This window comes from Eleginops maclovinus, chromosome 6 (genome assembly GCF_036324505.1).
Source record: "Eleginops maclovinus isolate JMC-PN-2008 ecotype Puerto Natales chromosome 6, JC_Emac_rtc_rv5, whole genome shotgun sequence".
Lineage (NCBI taxonomy): Eukaryota > Metazoa > Chordata > Actinopteri > Perciformes > Eleginopidae > Eleginops > Eleginops maclovinus.
The window spans coordinates 6,599,408-6,619,813 of NC_086354.1; the positions used below are offsets into that span (position 1 = coordinate 6,599,408).

General features: G+C 39.6%; 2 protein-coding genes across 3 annotated transcripts; one reads left to right on the top strand and one right to left on the bottom strand.

The window, feature by feature from the left end:
- Positions 1-2,586: 2,586 nt before the first annotated feature.
- rgs11 (regulator of G protein signaling 11) lies at positions 2,587-12,010 on the bottom strand. 2 transcript variants are annotated; one of them, XM_063886345.1, is made up of 17 exons: positions 11,877-12,010; positions 11,544-11,640; positions 11,262-11,312; positions 10,067-10,173; positions 9,805-9,856; positions 9,507-9,565; positions 9,255-9,331; positions 9,079-9,160; positions 7,393-7,458; positions 6,488-6,511; positions 6,320-6,381; positions 5,919-6,032; positions 5,656-5,771; positions 4,231-4,318; positions 4,013-4,151; positions 3,353-3,435; positions 2,587-3,251 (listed from the first exon to the last, which is right to left on the bottom strand). In XM_063886345.1, exons 1-17 carry the CDS (start codon positions 11,937-11,939, stop codon positions 3,113-3,115), a joined length of 1,419 nt encoding a protein of 472 aa, XP_063742415.1. In that variant the 5' UTR covers positions 11,940-12,010; the 3' UTR covers positions 2,587-3,112. The 2 variants fall into 2 exon arrangements, with proteins under 2 accessions (XP_063742415.1, XP_063742417.1); XM_063886347.1 differs by lacking the exon at positions 7,393-7,458.
- A 699-nt stretch (positions 12,011-12,709) lies between these two features.
- Positions 12,710-19,980, top strand: ints15 (integrator complex subunit 15). The gene is given in 9 exon segments (XM_063885144.1): positions 12,710-12,805; positions 13,345-13,545; positions 13,736-13,957; positions 15,152-15,317; positions 16,099-16,376; positions 17,425-17,656; positions 18,475-18,514; positions 19,568-19,688; positions 19,690-19,980. Coding segments are annotated over 8 exon segments (1,368 nt in total). The 5' UTR covers positions 12,710-12,805; positions 13,345-13,350; the 3' UTR covers positions 19,804-19,980.
- The last annotated feature ends 426 nt before the right edge of the window (positions 19,981-20,406 follow it).

Below are 20,406 nucleotides of genomic sequence, written 5' to 3' on the forward strand. Positions count from 1 at the left end.
TTGTCAGCTTGATTTTGAAAGTTATGTTATCGTTAAAAATGCATGTGTAACATTAAAGTTGTTAGTCATGAATACAGAATGGGAATGTGACGTCATCAACACCAAGGTGGGAATCTTTGAAGGGTACCATCGACGGCAACCTGTGGACTAACCATTCCGCTAGCAAAGTAGATTAAACCTTTTAGTTTAAACCTTTAAACAAAATACTCGATATGCACTGTTGTGTCTATGGCTTTAACTGCCAATCCAACGATCAACAAACCAAACTAAAAAGGGACCACAGGATTACTCTATTTTACAAAATGGAAAATTAAGACTAACCACTACTCAGGGAATAAGATTGAAGGCAATGTACAGTGGGGCAAAAAAGTATTTAGTCAGCCACCAATTGTGCAAGTTCTCCCATTTAAAAAGATGAGAGAGGCCTGTAATTTTTATCATAGGTACACTTCAACTATGAGAGACAGAATGAGAAAAAAAAATCCAGGAAATCACATTGTAGGATTTTTAATGAATTAATTGGTAAATTCCTCGGTAAAATAAGTATTTGGTCACCTACAAACAAGCAAGATTTCTGGCTCTCACAGACCTGTAACTTCTTCTTTAAGAGGCTCCTCTGTCCTCCACTCGTTACCTGTATTAATGGCACCTTTTTGAACTCGTTATCAGTATAAAAGACACCTGTCCATAACCTCAAACAGTCATACTTCAAACTCCACTATAGCCAAGACCAAAGAGCTGTCAAAGGTGACCAGAGACTAAATTGTAGACCTGCACCAGGCTGGGAAAACTGAATCTGCAATAGGTAAGCAGCTTGGTGTGAAGAAATCAACTGTGGGAGCAATTATTAGAAAATGGAAGACATACAAGACCACTGCTAATCTCCCTCGATCTGGGGCTCCACACAAGATCTCACCCCGTGGGGTCAAAATGATCACAAGAACGGTGAGCAAAAATCCCAGAACCACACGGGGGGACCTAGTGAATGACCTGCAGAGAGCTGGGACCAAAGTAACAGAGGCTACCATCAGTAACACACTACGCCGCCAGGGACTTAAATCCTGCAGTTCAAGACGTGTCCCCCTGCTTAAGCCAGTACATGTCCAGGCCCGTCTGAAGTTTGCTAGAGGGCATTTGGATGATCCAGAAGAGGATTGGGAGAATGTCATATGGTCAGATGAAACCAAAATAGAACTTTTTGGTAAAAACTCAACTCGTCGTGTTTGGAGGAGAAAGAATGCAGAGTTGCATCCAAAGAACACCATACCTACTGTGAAGCATGGGGGTGGAAACATCATGCTTTGGGGCTGTTTTTCTGCAAAGGGACCAGGACGACTGATCCGTGTAAAGGAAAGAATGAATGGGGCCATGTATCGTGAGATTTTGAGTGAAAACCTCCTTCCATCAGCAAGGGCACTGAAGATGAAGCGTGGCTGGGTCTTTCAGCATGACAATGATCCCAAACACACCGCCAGGGCAACGAAGGAGTGGCTTCTCAAGAAGCATTTCAAGGTCCTGGAGTGGCCTAGCCAGTCTCCAGATCTCAACCCAATAGAAAATCTTTGGAGGGAGTTGAAAGTCCGTGTTGCCCAGCGACAGCCCCAAAACATCACTGCTTTAGAGGAGATCTGCATGGAGGAATGGGCCAAAATACCAGCAACAGTGTGTGAAAACCTTGTGAAGACTTACAGAAAACGTTTGACCTCTGTCATTGCCAACAAAGGGTATATAACAAAGTATTGAGATGAACTTTTGTTATTGACCAAATACTTATTTTCCACAATCATTTGAAAATAAATTCTTTAAAAATCCTACAATGTGATTTCCTGGATTTTTTTTCTCATTCTGTCTCTCATAGTTGAGGTATACCTATGATAAAAATTACAGGCCTTTCTCATCTTTTTAAATGGGAGAACTTGCACAATTGGTGGCTGACTAAATACTTTTTTGCCCCACTGTATATACTATATAAATTGAATGCAACTTGATTTCCATTTTATTGGCTAAGAAAACTGCAATTTAAAACTGTAGGGACACAAATGTGTGTCCTACTTAAATGTGCTTTAACCTGTAATGAAGGGGGGAGATTTGTTCCCTTTCAGGTGGCACAAGCCATCCCTGTGGGAACCACCTATTTACAGTGAGTATGAACATTTATGTTACTTTGACTTCATGCAGCCAGAAGATGGAGCCAGTCCGGTACGAAAAAGCTGCTGCTGGAAGTGAAACCTGAAAGTTATTAGCTGAAGGGGAAAGGTGTAAAAAGAAGTTACCAAGTTCAGACACAGCACTGGAAGAAAAAGAGAACAACATGGAAACAGACCTGAGCCTTTTGAAGTAGTTATCATATGGGCTGAGTTACTGGAAGTCTATTATTCAATAGTACAAAGCCTTCACATCTGGAGTTAAATAAATACAACAAAAAAAAACACACTAAAGGCTCTGTGCTTAAAATAGAAACAGGACACATGAAAGAAAGTGAAGATAGAAAAAGCCTGGTTACAAATCCACACACACGCACTGTTCACCATAGCATGCAGCACTGAGAGCACAACACAACACAGAATGCTGTTGTGACATTTTTTATTGGGATGAAAACATGCTCGAGCAAAATTAACAGCAACAACCATTGCAATGTGAAGCTCTGGCATGGAATGATTAAAACAAGCAAACTGCACGATAATCACACACATGCTGAGGCAAAGTGTTGAATAAATACATATTTTACATCTCTGTTGCTTTTTGAACAATCTTTCTGCTAAACCTGCTCATGAGATACAGAGAATATTCTATATAAAAGCTACTGAGGGAAAAGGGAAGACTTGTTTTAAGGAGTCAATATCAAATACAACAGGAAAGATTTTTTGGACTGATATTAGATCAGTCCATATCAGTGCTCTGGGAATAAAATGTGGCGCCGCTGAGGTATGCATTAACACCGGTGCTCAGAAAAGAAGCTTTACCGTTGATATCCTAGCTTTTGTAATGTTGCAGTGGAAGTAAAGCTCTGGCTTGCATGCGGACAGTTTGACTTGAAAGAGGAGACAGAGGAGGACTGCCCAGCATCAGACAGTTTGACTTGAAAGAGGAGACAGAGGAGGACTGCCCAGCATCAGACATTGGAGCCAGCTGCAGAGTTGGTACCTGCTTGCCCGGCCCCCTTGGCATTCCCGCCTTCCTCTGTCGCCTGGGTGGCAACCTGAGCAGGGGAGGGGCTCGAGTGGCGCTGGCGTCTCATGAAGGGGAACACACTGAGAAGAAGAACAGCAATAAAGGAGGTTTGATGTTGGAGAAATAATGTATTTATGTAAGTAATAGTGAAGTGAAAGTGGTAGTTAATGTTTAATGTTACCTTTTCTTTGTTTCCTGGGGGACAATTGCTCTGGCCAGCATGTTTTTGTATAGGTCAGACTTCAGATATCTTGGAAAAGAGTCCTAAATGCACAAACACACACAGAAATACAAGATTATCAGCTAAACATGTTCTGATGACTGTCGGCTACCTTTAAATATGCCATTTAGATGTGATTTTAGTTCATAGACAAAAGAAAAAGAGATACTATTTCTACCTAAAGGTGGCAGAAAATATATGTTTTAATCAAATTAAATGGTCTTGGTTTGCATTTGATCTGAATGAATGGCAGTTTTGGTTTCTGAATTGTATGCTCACTAAAGGAAAGGCCATCAAATGCGGCGTCCCTCAGGGGTCACTACTGGAACCTCTGTTTGGTTTGTATTGTGCTTCTTATCCACACAATCCAGAAACCCCATGCTAGTTAGAATAAATATGCTGATGACATACAATAATATCTACAGTTAAACCAAAATCCATACAGAAAACAATTGATTTTCCCTTTTTTAATGGTATGATTAACAATTAACAGATTTTTGAAACTCGCTTAGGTAGTGACTTTTATCACAAGGTGCATAACCATGGGTATGGTCCATTAAGACAAGAAGTGATCATTTTACAGTATTTTAAGATTTATATCCAGTGGTTAAAATGTCAAACCTTCTTCATGAGAAAGTAGATGTGCATTTGTGCATCTTCCATGACAAAACGATGTGGATGTCTGATCCCCGATAGAGTTTTATCCATCGTTTTACTGTCGATGTTGACCCATCGAGGAGCTCCCGGAGCCAGGAAGTTTCTGAATCACATGAGAGAATGGCCGTCATCTGACTTATATATGTGTCTATTTCAGTTTGTTTGTTTGCATGTACGCTTACCTGTAGATTTCTTCCACTTTCTCGACGATCCTTGAACTTTCTCCATGCTTAATATCCTCACAGGCCTGCCAGAAACACAGGTTCTCACCTAGAAAGGAGACAGATAATCAGGTGTTGGGTACGTGTGGTGGTGAATAACACAACAATGACGCAGGGAAATGTGACAAACAATTAGTAACTTTTTATAGCATGGCTGTCCTCTGCGGAAAACTTCAGCTCCTGGTAATATTTCATGTGCATGGATGAACAGATCCCTTTTATTCTTCAGCTCACCTCTTCCTTATCTATTCTTTCCATCCTCTCAAATGACCGTATCATGAAATGAATCTTCCACTACCTCAACTGTTCCATTATCACCGCTGGGATTGGAAAATGTTAGTAGGGGAGATAATGAAATGCTGACTGCTTATAAGAGTAACAATTGATTTTAGATTATTTTCCTATGATAACATTTCAATTAATTGTTATAGTCTTTATTATTGCAAAATGCTTCTCCATATATTACTTGGTTTGCAGTATTCCATCTCCAGTTTTTACCATATAATAGTGATTCAACATGTTAAACAGAAATTAGTTTTGAATTGAAAAAGCTAAAAGAAATATTTGATATTCTGTGTTTGAATTTGAAGTTTAATTGACTCTGATTACGAAACCTTATAACCAAACGTTTTAAGGTTTTGATTTAACTGTTTCTTTTTTAATTTATAAAGTGCTTTTTCTGTAATTGCAATATGAGGTGTAATGAAAAAAGCTCAGTAGAGATGACTGGTTTCAAAGATTTAGACTTAATTAAAAAAGTATGTTTTGTGATTTATTTTCAGGTTATTCAGGGGTATTGAAACATGGTGGTCCGTTCACCTCTTCTGGCAGGCTTTTCCAGCCAGAAGCACAGACCATAGACCCTACACAGTAAATTAAACCTCCCCTAAGGTCTTCACCCAGGGAATAATTAAAAGCCCAGTGTCAGAGGGCCTTGGGGATTTAGAGGGAACATACAAGGCGAGCCTGTCTGGCAAATTTTCAAGTGCTAGTTCGTTGAGTTATTTAAACACCAATGAAAGATGGTTTAAAGGTTCTATGAATGTGTGCTCTCCTTCTGGTGTAGTCTGCACGATCTGTAGCTTATTTATAGGATTCAGAGGTGGACCAGAAAGTAGAGCATTGCAGTAAATTGAGCTTGCTAGTGATAAAAGCATGCATAGGTCTCCTCTTATCTTCCTTGGAGAGAAACAGTAGCACTTGCTTTAGATTTGAGGTTTGTACACAGAATTTCCCTCAGTCTTATGATCGAAGTTTTTTAAGGCAAGTGTCACTGTATGATAAAAAGATATACAGTAGTGTATCATCGGCATAGCAATGAAAGTTCATCGCTGTTGATATCTCCCACTCAGCTAAAATTCAAAAAATGTTGTTAATCTTTCTTACCACTAAACTCTTTCTCCAGGTAGGTCATGAACTCTCGCCTCCCCATCTCGTCATTGAGAAGCTCCATGAAGCTGAAGCTCCAACGCTCCACTCGAAGACGTGTCGGTGTAGGTACCCTGCTCACGCAAACACACAAAACAAAATGACATGTAAAGAGATGCTACAAAATCTGAAACTACCTCAACTAAATTAATATTTTTGAACTACCATAGAGAAGTTTGGATTTGCTATAATGTGTATGCTTATTATGTGTTTTTCCTCACGTTTCTAAATTCATTGTCCAATGTGCGCTGTCATCAGAGATCCAGGGGTTGCTTGGAAGGCATCCTTGCATAATGGGGTCATGGTTCTGGTACTGCTCGCTGTATTTCACAAAACTGGACGTACACACAAATGCAGAGGCATGCACGCACACAAAAACAAAAGCACAAACAAACACACACACACACACGGTATTATTGTATTAGTGCTGCAGATCATAACAGTTAATGGAGGAAGCATGCTCAGGAAGCATCCATTAGTGGCTCTTATAGTGGGCGCACTAAGCCTTATATGTGTGTGTGTGTGCTGGAGACCTGAATTACGCTGCAGGACTTCAAGTCCATTAGTCCGTGTGTGTGTGTGTGTGTGTGTGTGCACGTGTGTTCGTCAAACTGACACATACCCTTCTAAGCAGATGGATGACTTTACACGGTTTCTTCCAAGTGCCCTCTTACAGGTTTCAATCTGTAAACAAAGGCAAGAAGTGCAAATGTTAACACACACATAATGCGCTATAAGGTACACTCAATGTACTTAAAGTGAGAGTGTATACATTATATATGATGTTTACCTCGTTTTTGTAGTATTCGCTGTTCTAGTTCTGTGAGAGAAACGCAGTGTCATCACGTTAAATCACACAATAACTGCATTATTCATTTCAACTTAATCATATCAGTAGTAGAAGGCAGCTTCCCTGCTTTCTATATGGGTTCAGCCAAGGCTTTAAATATTAAAACCCTATATATTCTGGGAAATGAGAAATGCACAGTTGGAGATTATATACAGGTCGTCATTTTTATTTTTTGCTGCTTATTAGTAATTGTTTTAATCTGCCGTAATTTCTGTATGGCATTTCATGGCATTAACTATAAAGCAACCTTTATTTATATTTTTAAACGGGCCGTTTTATGCTCATTTTCAGGTTCATATTTGTATTTTGTGCCTCTACTGTGACATGCCTCCATGCTTTCATTTTCAAAAAGGTCTTTATTCTTCTCATACTGCCTCTTTTCACCCTCTGTCTGAAACCAGAGCCCAGTCTGTCAATGATTAGCTGGCCGGCTCTGCTGTGAAGGGTCAAACCCTTAGCCTATCACGTACAATGTGTTAGAAGCGCAAGTGTTACATAGTGATGTCACTATGTTGGCAGAAGTAAACAAAGGAATACAATCGTGGCGTTTTAGGCGGGGGGGATTTAAGACAACAACCTATATAATTCACTACAGGAAAAGGAAACCCCAAAAAGCATAAAGGGGCCCCTTTAAAACATTATAATATACTGTCATTGTCCAACGTACAGTATAACATAGCTGTCTTGGACACTTACTTTGAAAAAATCCGAGCAGCAAAAAAAAAAAAACATAGCAATACAAATAAAGAGAGAAGAGAAAAGTAGGAGAGGTGTTATCACATTGAGTTTTTCAGAGGGGAATAAACAGTCAAACAGGAAGTTAAAGGCGTGATGATGTCACTGACCACTGTAACTCGTGCGGTGTTATTTGGTCTCTCCAGACCCATGTCCAACACATTACGTGCCCCGGGCTGAAAACAAATACTCACAGATAAGCACACTTAGTAACTAAGTGTAGTGTGTGTGTGTGTGTGTGTGTGTGTGTGTGTGTGTGTGTGTGTGTGTGTGTGTGTGTGTGTGTGTGTGTGTGTGTGTGTGTGTGTGTGTGTGTGTGTGTGTGTGTGTGATGAGATGTGCGTGTTAGTGAGCACTTATCCCTCCCTGAGCTTTCCACTCCACTGGATCTGATTTTTACTCTTGAGTTTCTCTTTCTTTTTCTCCATGTCCTCGTCCCTAATTTATAAGGGCAAGACAAGATGGAGTCCCTCCTGCAAACCCTTGCCCTCGGCTTCACCCTCTCCTCTGCCCACAGTACCTCTACTTGCCTTCCTGCAGCCTTCCCTCCCCCAACAGAAATACACCCACTTTTCCCTCTGATCCTCCTCTCTTACTGTCTATTTCTAAAAACAAATGGACTGCTATGATGTTAGGGCAACATAAAGAAAGATGAATATGATGACTGATATCTATCTCTGGGTCTGTTCCATCCTCTCTCTCTCTCTCTCTGTTCCTTCCTCCCCTTTTGTCAGCTGAGGCTTTTACCAGATGGGTTGAATATTTCATGTGTGAGGCGAAAGGGACTGTGAGGGAACATTAGTGGGACTTCAGAGAGTTAATTCTGTAAAACATGTTTCTATAGAAGTATGGCAAAGAATATTATAGTATAGCATATTACAGCATTGTACATTGAAAATATAATACAAGCAAGTTTAGTAATGCATGGTACAGGATAGCAGGCCTATAGCATAATATATAACATATTTGAAGAGAAGTAAAGTGCACTCTAATATCTAGTAAAATAGCAAAATATTGTAGCCTATTATGAATATTACTGAACTATAGTTTAGTATTTATGATAATCCAACACAGTAAAGAAAAGTCTAGCATAGCATAGCTTAGCATAGCATAGCATAGCATAGCATAGCAAAGCATAACATAGCATAGCATAGCATAGCATAGCATAGCATAGTAATGTGTAGTATGTCAAATCTATCACAGTAAAGAGAACTATAGTATAGTTTAATATGGTAAAGCATAGTATTGCACTTCATATTAGTATTTCATGCATTCTTATATAGTATAGTAAAGTATAGTATAGTGTGGTATAGTATAGTATAGTATTATATTGTATCGAATATCCTATTGTATAGTATAGTACAGTACAGTATAGTATTGTACTGTATATTTTAACCCATTACGGAAAAGAATAATATAGTATAGTATAGTATAGTTTAATATAGTTAAGTATAGTTCAGTAGTGTATACTCTAATCCATTATGTTGGAGAAAAGTATAGTATAGTATAGTTTATTATAGTATAGTTTAGTTTAGTTTAGTATAGTAGTGTATAGTCTAATCCATTACGGTGGAGAAAAATATAGTATAGTATAGTATAGTATAGTATAGTATGGTATGGTATAGTATAGTTTTGTTTTGTTATGTTTAGTATAATATGTTTAGTATAGTAGTGTATAGTCTAATCCATTACAGTGGAGAACAATATAGTTTAGTATAGTATGGTATTAGTATAGTATTGTAAAGTGTAGTAAATAGTTCATACATCACAGTAGAGTAGTTTAAGAGTTAACGTACCGGGGGTCTGTTGATGAGCCAGTAGGCCTGCTCTTGACATTCTAGAACAATGCGGTCTGCCTTCCTCCTCTGTTTGGATGCTCTAAACATAAATCACACTGTAAGTATGCGCGTGTTTTTCGGTGTATGTGTGTGTATTTTTGTCGGTGTATGTGTGTGTATGAGTGTGAGAGTACCTGAGTTGCTCTCTTGCTTGCATCACCACAAAGTCCCAGGTGTGGTTGATCCTCTTGTGTAACACACTGTACCTCTCCTAAAAAGGAAGAGGAAAAAGAACAAGGGATGAATACGAAATGCAAACAGAGAGAAGAGGACTAAAATAGTGAACAGTTAAAATGACAGGAGGCCTGGTACCCCGGACTACTGCATAATTCATTATGCACTGACATATTCTCTGTCTTTCTTAAACACACACACACGTTCCTCACCTTTTCATATTCCATCAGTTCTCCTTGTTTTCTTATGTTCTTTTTAGCCAAATAGATTGCTGACGGCATGTACAAAGGAAAACAAAAACAGTAAGGAAAGAAATAAGAGGTTAAGAGGTTTTCTCCCATTATGTTTTGCATACATCTCATATGAACTGTCTTGCTTTGAATTATTGGTAGTTTTTTAATATTTTTAAATGTGATAGTGGGTGAAAAATGTTCTCCATCCCATTAAATACATCAAAGTACTTAACTGAGAATTCCTCTTACCCCTCAGTTTGTTTTTGGATTGTCTTACCATAGTCCAGCTCTGATGCAGGCCAGCGGGTACTAGTCCAGAAGTAAGGAGTCTGGAAAAAACAAGCAACATTTTTTCTTATTTCTGATAAAGATCGATCATAAAGTGGGTCAAACAGTAGAGGTGTAACAGGGCAGAAGGATGGGGGATTAGAAAGTGTAAAAGTGAGATGGGATAGCCAAAAGTGATACAGCATTTACACTGGATTGTGTGTTCTTGTACCAGCAGATGAAAATAATATACTGGGGAATGAGTGACTAACCTGGAAGCGGTAGGGCGACTCGTCAGGCCGTAACACCAGAGATCGGGGCTCCTTGAGAGGGTAAATGTACCCGTACCTCACCAGCTTGCCACTGAGGTGCAGCGCCTCTGTGAAACACCAGAGAAGAAACTCATCAGGGCTTTACATTTAAAGTACTTCATCCAGCTTTTTACTCCGACCTTTAAAGATACCATAAATGTTTTGATGTCTATTTATTGGAGACATTATTAGGCTGCACTAAGTAATTACAGATGAGGCTATCCAGGTTTTTATTTGTTTGATGTCTCATGAAAGATCTTTTCCATAAAGCTCTCAAATTGAACCTCCTTAACATGGAAAATAAATAATCAATCAATTAAATGCTTATTAAACCAGCAACCAACAATTATTTTTATTATCAATTCATCTTAAAGTCTATGAAATTTGGAAATATATCCATCCCAGATTCTCTGATTCCATGGTGGTGGCTTATTTTGTCAAAGATATTCACTTTAATATGATATAAAACAGAGAAAGGAAGGAAATATCCATATTTTACTCCAAAAAACGGCTTCTTCTTTTTTTTGTGCCATTTTCGCATAAAGGAAATCCTATGATTAACCAACAAGAGGCCACTTATTTCTGCAGCTGAAATACATTTGTTTGATTTTTAATCAAACATTTGCACCCTGTCAGCATCTCTCATAAATCAAGACCCAGTGATGAAATGCCTCATCAATCTTCAGTCTCTCCTCATTTTGTAGAGAGCCCTGCTTTATGATGGACAGCTACCCCAAAAAAAGAGCTGTGCGATGCATTCTAATCAGCTCTTTCCACTTTCTCTCCCTTGCTGACTGGCTCTTCTCTTTCCTCCTTAAGTCTGCTCTGAGGCCAAAAGGGACCTATGGGCTATTTTTTCCAACCTCTAATTTACTTCTGGTACGGAAAAGTCTCCTGTGGTTAAAAAGCTCCATGGGGATGCTAATCAAACCCAGATCATCAGGTGAGTTAATCAAACTTGTATCCTCTGGGGCTCACCCCATTTCTGTTTACGTGAAACCTTTACCCCCACATTACACACATAAAGCATTACCATGTCAGCTTGAGAGAAAACACCATATCCTGGCAACACTACAAAGCAACGATACACAACAAGCAAGGGAAACGGAAATCCCACAACAAATACTCTTTACACACAAAATGTATTATTACTTGCCTTCCTCACAGATATTATATTTCTTCATCAGCCAGTCAATAATATCACGGCCTGAAGAAAAAAGAGACAGAAATAAGAAAACAAACTTCCTCACTCTACTCAGAAAAGCAACCACAGTAGTCTCCAAAAATCACTGCTGCATTATGCATGGTTGCTGGGACACACACGAGCTGCATGTCCACACACAGAAGGTAATGCGCCCTGACATAAGGACGGACACACACACACACACACACACACACACACACACACACACACACACACACACACACACACAAACACCTGTCATAGCATGTGGAATGACTGTGATAAGGAGCCTTTGGTTTCTCATCTTCATGCCCATGTCAGGGTCCTGCATGGCCACGATCACTTTCTCCATCTGTCAAGGGAAAACACAGAAATTCACATGCACATGCAGAAGTAAAGAAAACTGAAAATATTAAACACAAAGGCACACATTTGAGTCAGAATATCAGATAAACATTGCATGTTCCAACCTTTAATAACTTGTTCTCTTCAGCACCATGTTGTCGGATTTACTCAGGGTTAAATTTAGATATACAGTATATTGTTTCACATAATGCAACTAAAGGAGACAGAATATTATGGCCTTACCTTTCGAAAGCATGACATTTGATCCCGGTGCCAGCCTCCTTTAGCCATGGTGTTGATGGTCATCTTGCGGGATGCTGTGAATCACTCGACGGGACGGTAAAGTGCTAGAGACCGAAGTGCTGCACGCGGGAGCGCGCAGCCGAGCGTGCACACTCTTTCTCTTTTCCCCCAGCAGGCGGTCCTGTGCCTGGCGCGCGCGCGCCTGTGTAGATTAGAAAGGATTAATGTGCCAAAGTGATTTTCGATATGATATAAAGTTCCTGTACAGAAGGAAAACAACAACACATATGTGTTTATATCTCTGTTGCATTATTTCTCTCAGCATTCATTTTTTATGTTGACTTTTTGATTTGCTTATTGCAAGTATGCTGAGGAAAAAAACCATATTTAAAAGTAGTTAACACATATCATACAGATTATATCATGAATACATTTGGAAAGAAAACCACGTAAAACTATTGTTTTGCTTGGTTAAATAGGCTAATACAAATAAAATTAAATGAAATAAATACAAGTCTATAACGGAATGAGTTGATATATGCTCGTTTAAGACTATGAATACATTAAAACATTTAACCCTTAAGTGTTTGTTTGCTATACCAGGATATGTTATAAGTGTAGAGCCATAACACATGCATATTTCAATCGTTTTACATTGAAATATTACATTTTATGTAATTATGATTTATTTTGGGATTTTAAATAATACGTAATTGTTGGGTAACATTGCTTTTTATGATTTTAATGTCGCACCTACAGAATACATTTCTGTATTGACATTTTAGCACGTATGTTAAATGCCTTTTGCATGCTTTTGATCCCACGCAGGCTTCCGTACAACAGGAAGTGTCACCCTCGGCGGCTTGAGACAATTCACAAGTCACTACGTCGGCTAATTTATTAAGTATATTAAGGGCTTTTCCCAAGAGGTAAGACCTTAACTAAATACTTGTGATTTATTTAATGGCTCAGACCATAACTAACGCACATTGAGGCTTCTGCCGGATACAAAACAGTATTTTTAGCTAACCTTGCTAGCCCTAGCTGTAGCAGGATGGAGGAGAGCGATTGACTGTGGAGCTCCTCAGCCTAAAAAAGAGTTGACTTACAACCTACAGTTTGAAACGCCGACATAAATTGATGGAAATGTAACGTTTAAACTGGACTTGGATATTACTTTCGCTCTATTAGTCTTCGTTTTTCAGGCATTCTTCGTCTTTCGTGAATGGAAAAGTAAACAATGGCTGAAGATTAGTGAAGTGTTGTGTGTTATGGTTAATTTTCAACACCGGAAAAACTCTTTTAAGACCATAATGCCCATCCATTAAATGTTGAAAATCCCAGTTGCCTACCGCATTCAATCAACTTATTGTTAAGCGTTTTTTTATCATGTCTGTTTTCAACTTTGATCAATTTTACTTGTAAAGAAGGTTTTACATGTGTCACATTTTGTATTGGTTTCTGTTAGGTGGTGATGGGCGACATCCGTCAGTCGCTGCTGCCTCGCGATGTGCTGAGTGCAGCCAAGGAGCTGCTGTATCACCTGGACATCTACATCTCTAACATGGTGCAGTCTGGCCGGCAGCCCCCTCAGGTGGACTCCAAAACCCAGGAGCTGGTGGAGGAGTTCATTCTTCATGCACCAAAGGACAGAAACACACCAGCCAGGGTAATGCCAGCAAAATGTACTTGCACTGTATAAACACACACACACACACACACACACACACACACACACATGCACGCACACACACACACACACACACACACACACACACACACACACACACACACACACACACACACACACACACACACACATCGGGGCAGCCGATTCATCGTCTGTGTGTTTCTTTCAGAGGATGAGTGCGCTCCAGGAGCTCCAGCTGTTGGAGATCATGTGCAGCTGTTTCCAGGAACAGAGCCGCGATACTGTCCGTCAGCTCATGTTCTCCGCACTCTTTGGTCTCCAAGGCAACCAGGCTGACGAAAGTCGGATGGCGCTCTTAGGGAAACTTGTCTCCATGGCAATTGCTGTGGGCAGGGTTCCCATCTTGGAATGTGCTGCTACGTGGTTACAGGTGAGGATTCAAACATGCATAAAATCTGCATTAAACGCACAAGATGTAACTTTCTGACACTAAGGGTCTCTCAATAAAAACAATAACAAAACTCTTACTCTCCAAAATTAATTGACCAGGGCAATACCAATGGTAAAAACTCAGAATAAACTGGTGTTACTTTACAAATCATTGTTTCTCCGACACAGCTTGCCGGATAATTGATGTCTTGGAAGGGCTGTTCGCTGAGTGGCCACAAATGATTGCTCAGCTTGTTTGTTTTAAACTTAAGGAGAATTTTCAGGGTATAGGAAACTGTACTTCCCAACAGCAGAGGCACATTTATAACATGCGCTGGCATATCATAAATACGTTGGATAGTGTAAGTGCAGTGGGATTCTCAAGGCACCGCAGCCTCTTTTCCTAAGTCCTTTTGAATTCTCCTATCCACTATTCCTTAACCCCTTGACATTTCACACAGAGGTCAAGGAATAGTGGATAGGAAAAGACGATAGGAGGTGATTTCTGGACAATTCGACAACTACCCTTCTCTCCACTCCGCTGTTGCTGCTGCTAGTGTTTGTTTAACTTGTTTGAAAGAATACTTAAGATCCAGATGTTCACGCACCACACACAGTAAATGTAGTTCCCTGTTGAGATTTTGACATTTTATCAGATGTAAAAGTCTATTGAAGAACGCTTCCCACCGACAGCCTGAATGCTGACTCATGCGCAAGGGGCTACAGCGGACCAAATGAAACAGACTTTTGATTAAAATAACAGTTGAAGGTTTGGAAATTAATCCAAGTACACGACGGAAGCAGCAGTGTGTTCAGACATTAAAATACAAATACTTACAAAGTGGAATAAAGAATTAACAATTCCAAATACAAACAATATCAAATATTGTGGATAATTAAAATATTCTGAAAAAGTCCAAAATCTTGCAGTAAAAGGAATATACGCTTATACTACAGAAGCATAGACATACAGTATATATTATATAGATTAACAGACAAACGTGTGCTTGATTTTTCTGGTCATCTCGTCGTCTTATTGTTGCGTATTCTACCTTTTTTTTTAAACTGTGTTTTTTCACTTCTATGCAGTTTGAGTTTTTTACCGAAAGTCTTTAAATTGGGTAGACAAATGTTGTGCGTGTTTTATTGCAACTCCTCCAGTATTTTATAAAGTGGTTATGTTTGTGTCCCGCAGAGAACGTACCGTGTGTACTGCGTGCGCCTGGCTCAGGTTCTCGTAGACGACTACTGTAGTCTGGTGCCGGGCTCGGGGCCCACGCTGCAGAACATCCACAGTGCCAGCCCGCGCTTCTGCTGCCAGTTCATCACTGCGGTCACCATGCTCTATGACCTCACCACAGGTGGGACAACACCAAAGTACCAAAACACGTCTAAAAACTGGGCCCTGAAAAACTATAAAAAGAGATTCTCCGTTCGTAAAAATGTTTTTGGGCAGTAAAATGCATTCAGTCAATTGTTTGTTGACTAACTCCGTGTGTCCACACAGTTTTGATTTGTGACAGTAATTCTGTACATTATATTGTGCATGACCCCCATGTGACACAGAAACAGGACCAGAACAATAGAACGTTTAAATGAATGTAATAATAAACTCACGCACTTTCATCAAACTTTGATTCATATAATTAAACTAGTTGAATTTGTTTCTATTTAATTATGCAATTATTACACAATTCAAACAGTTCACTCTTTCCACAGGAAGTTAGCGTGCATTTTTTTAGCGTTTTTTAGCATTCCTTAATCTGCCAGAAAAGTCAAAACTTTTGCAGCTATTCAAGGCAAATTCCAGATGAAAAAACAGAAAAAGTTTGGGGAAAATCGGAACAGATGACGGAGGTTTCCATGGAGATTAATGCACTTTTATGTGCCAGCTATATGGAAACATTATTTAAATTTTAGCCCATTCCACAAGAATTTAGCATAAAATGCTTAGCATAGGCTACTATCTAACGCTGATAAATGGTCACGTTTTTCAACAAACTTGAGGCAAATTTGGGATTATAAAATAATGAAAGGAAGAATTTTGCAAAAACAATGAAGATGTTCCCATCGGAATGAATGAACTTCCAGTTAACTTGTATCTTTTTATTCACCTTCACTTCTCTTTGTGTGTGTTTCCAGAGGAGCTCACCCCTCCGTTAGAACTCCTCCAGATGATCGTGTCGTGGATCCAAGACGACCCTCGGCTGGTCCTCATCAATTTCCTGAACACGCCCATCTCCGGCAATCACCCAGTCAACTCAATGGATGTCACACCTTTAGGAGGGTTGATGCGCTGGTGCATTAAAGCACCCCTAGCATACAGCAGAGACAAAAAGCAGGCGTTGACCAATGGCAGCACAGCGAGTGAGCCGGAGGTGGGGCCTCTGTTCTCTGCTCTGCATCTGAGCGTCCTGCAGGTGCGTGTAGATACATCTGCCCACAGCACACCTTTTATATACTGTATCTAATTTAAAATGATGTCTTTTAAAACAAGTACATTGATCTCTAAATGAGAAGCTATTAGCTATTAGCTCATTGCCATTGTGCTGTTTCTGTGCAGATACTCATTTAATCATCAAACACTTACACAGAAAAGATCAAAGTACAGATCTATGAATTCTAAATACCAGTACAGAAAAGAAGAACAATAATATTACAATGAATTCAAACCAAAAAAAAATCAAATTACAGTCGAGTTTATGTTGAAAAGAACGGGTGCTCAATATACATTTTCAGAATCAGATTTGAATTGTTTATCCTAGGGGAAATTGGATTTTTAGTTTTTAATAATGTATAAGAAAAATATGAATAAAACAAAAAAGTTATACACACATAAGAAGGAATGTGCAATAACAAATATAATAGACGAAAACAACATATCAATACCTATTTCTTGCACTAGTGTGTGCACCCTAATAGCTCAGCTGGAAGCCGATTCCAATGTTTGATGGCTGTAAATGGAAAAAGCAGATTTTGCAAAAGCAGTTCCTCCCAGTTGGATGTTTAAGTCTGAGTTAAAGCAGGTTTGAGGTTTTGCCTATTTGCTTAAAGCGGAGCTGAAAAGCGTTGTACATGATCTTGAATCTTGTTTTTTTCCCAGTGACTTCGATTATTATTTCAAACTCTTACATCATTTTAATGTCTTCCAGAGTTGATGAAAAACTGTTGACGTTAGGGCTGCCCTCGACTAAAGACTATTCGAGTCAACCAATAGTCGTCAATTCAGGCGATTAGTTGACCAATCGCTGCAAGCAGTTGATATATTATGTTCAGGGGTTTTTCTAGAGAAATACAGTATGAGGGCTCTAACGTCTCTTCTGGTCAAAATGACGGCCTCGCCCAATTTCGGGTGACAATAATGCATTAGAGCGAAGTGGGAAATAATAGTTTCTTCTTGCCTTAAAGCTGCCGAGTCATGTATTGAGTTATGCGTTTTTTAAACTGGTCTCCTCCCACCACATCCAGGTCCTCATGCTCTTGCCGAACATCCTGAATGAAAAGGGGCTTTTTGGCCGCCTGGCGCTGCTGAAGATGGAGTCTCTGGCATCACTCACATCCGACCTCTCCAGGCTGTTGGACCAGGCCGACAAACACGCGCCATCTACAGATACTCCCGCGCTGCCACAGCTCGCCCTGGACCGGCTGGCTCAGGCTCTGCAGGTGTCCATGGCCAACAGAGCTCTGCTCTGCTCCAGAGGTAAAAGAGAGGACTGAAAGAAGCTGTAGGGAAGTAGAGGCTCGATAGAGGACATTCATTGAATATACAAAACACTTTCGTGCCTTGACACAGTTGGCTTCAGAGGCAAAAAAAACCTGCATTATTGGGCCTCTGACTGGAAATAACAAATATTATAATTCAGCTGAGGGTACGTTACATAATATCTAGCAAATCCTTTTATCCAAAGCTATTCAGTCTCTTCCCCAAAGACACTTCTATGTGTTGCATGGGCGAGGATCAAACTGCTGACCCTCTGATTGGTAGATGCTTATTGAGCCTCTCTCTGTCCTGTCATTTTCTAATGCTCACATCCAACAACAAACACTTTTATAAGGCTCTGTTTTTTCATGCTATTGTTACACTCAATAAAGCTGGTATCTACATGTCTTTATCTTTTATGTATCCAGGATAATCTTAGGATACATTGTGTTTTCATAAGAGAGACCTCGAAGATTCCATCCGTGTGAAGTGTCATAAAACAAATAGACCCTTTTACATGAGGGCTGTCCTGGTTTACCAATTGCATTTAGGAATTGAGGCTACGCAACTCATGTTATATTACATAAAATAAACAAACATAACCCCATCTGTTTCCTAGCTAGTGCATTTTCCTTTTAAAAAAAATATATTTTATAACAAACGCACCAAAACCAAAATGATTTTTAAGCTTCCACATAAGCTAATTTTGTAGCTGTGTGGAAAGCTACAGATTTGAATTGGTGAATAAACAAGTATCTAACAGGTTTGATCGCTCGTCATATGGATTGTCTCATTTTGCTTATTCCATGTCTCTGCAGAGGACCTGAGAGCCATCTGTTCCCGCCTGCCACACAACAAGTAAGAACCTTTTTCTGTCTTCTTCCCAATGGACCTAAGATCTTGTCCACGGTCGCCTGCTGCTCCAGGCTGTGGTTACAATAGACTGTATCTCTTAATTTAAATGGCTACAAAACTCCAACACCTGTCTTCAGGTTTGACCATCATTTTCATCACAAGTCGGTGAACTACTTATCCATGCCTTCATTTCCTGTTCCTCACCTTCAAAGCCCTCCACCATCTGGTCTCCCCCCCCCTGCCAAGAGTTTCATGTCCTGAACAAAATGACATTGTGGCTCCACCTGCTCATTTTTGTTGCCTACCACATTTTCTTGTATGCAAACTAAGTTATTTTTGGAATAGTTTTCCCCCCTCGGTAACATTCACTTTTCTCCATCAACTTCATTGATTGTTGTCAGGTTTGTTCAAATGAAGTGAACTGTCGTCAGGTCCCCCAGCTTTCACCTCTGTGCTTGAAATGCAGAGGTTTCGACTAGAGTCACAAAACACAAATTAAATGACGTAAGAATAAATAGTGGAAATGAGTGACTCATTTCATGTCACACACATTTTTTTAAATGATCTTTTATTATGAAAAATTGCAGTTTACACTTTATTTACATCTTTACATAATATATACATTTAGACAATTTAATATCTTTTCGAATGCTTTGAAAAAACTCAAATAAATCCAATTCTTCAACACACACGTCACACTTTCAAAAGCATACTTTTTTATCGTTAGGCTTTGGGGAAGTTATCAAGTATTTTAAGACAATAGACAGAAATGATTGCGGTTGCGGTACAAGTCGAGTAGACAACAATTAGTCGTCACATTTTTGTTTTTCTGGCGTCCCTATGTATTGTGGATGTTTCTCAATCCTTGTTTTTGTTGTTGTTTTGTATGTGCGTTAAAATGACTTATTCAATTCAATTCAAACCACTTATAAAATAGTACAGTAACACCGTAAAATATTCTAACGTATTTAAATTGTACTTTAAAATATTATTTCTGTATATTTTCTTCCATGCAAACATTTAATCCCTTTTTGTGCTTGCTTTTTTCCCCCTCAGTTTGCTCCAGTTGGTGTTGTCCGGCCCCGTGATGTACTACAGCCCCATCTCTCCTGCGATGGCCTTCAGCCCGCGCGCATCTCATTCCCCCATCGCCTCACACCCGACACACCCTGCACACCCCCCCACACACACCTCTACCCACACACCCACCTGTACCCACACACCCCTCCTCTCAGTACCCCGCTCAGCCTTTCATGACGGGGGTGCCTTTCCCCTTCAGACCCAGCCACTAACGCAGACAATGTGAAGGTGTGTGTTAATGTGTGTGTGGAAGGGAAGTGTTTTTGTCAGTTGACTGAATGAATGTGTGTGAGTGATGTATTACGATGCGAGTGATTTATAACAATGTTGCTTTTGCTGAAAGTCTGTGAGGCTAACACGTTGTCCAATAAATATTATTTTTTACTTAACTCTTACTGTTGTTCCTTTAGCAACCACTCGGTGTCACTGCTGTCGCCGAGTTCAATACACCAGCTTTCAGAATCGGTATCAGAGGGCATCATTTGAATTTTTGCAAAATACAAGATGGCATGATTATGCTTTATGCAAATCGTAGCTGTGTGGCTTTTTAACAATTAAATAGCGTCTGTATCCTGGGGGGGGCAGTCATTTGACAGGCTGTGTCTATGTGTAACATAATTATGATATTGTTTAAATTGGGTGTAATAACGGAGTAATGTGGCAGTAATATTTGATTGCCCATTCAAGAGTTATTGTATGAAACCAAAGTTTATTATAGCTCTTAATGCAGAAAAATATATTGTGTGCATTTGATTTTCCACAATATTTCATATCTTTTGTGCATGGTAAGAATAAGGTTGATAATGCTTTGTATA

Bases quoted from the DNA above. Each gene is read 5' to 3' on its own strand.
- rgs11 (XM_063886345.1), bottom strand. From the start codon at position 11,939: ATGACCATCAACACCATGGCTAAAGGAGGCTGGCACCGGGATCAAATG. The intron at 5,772-5,918 runs GTGAGGAAAAAC...TTGCGTGAGCAG, and splicing joins TGGACAATGAATTTAGAAAC to GGTACCTACACCGACACGTC. The intron at 3,252-3,352 runs GTAACATTAAAC...TCTTCTTCTCAG, and splicing joins CCCCAGGAAACAAAGAAAAG to TGTGTTCCCCTTCATGAGAC.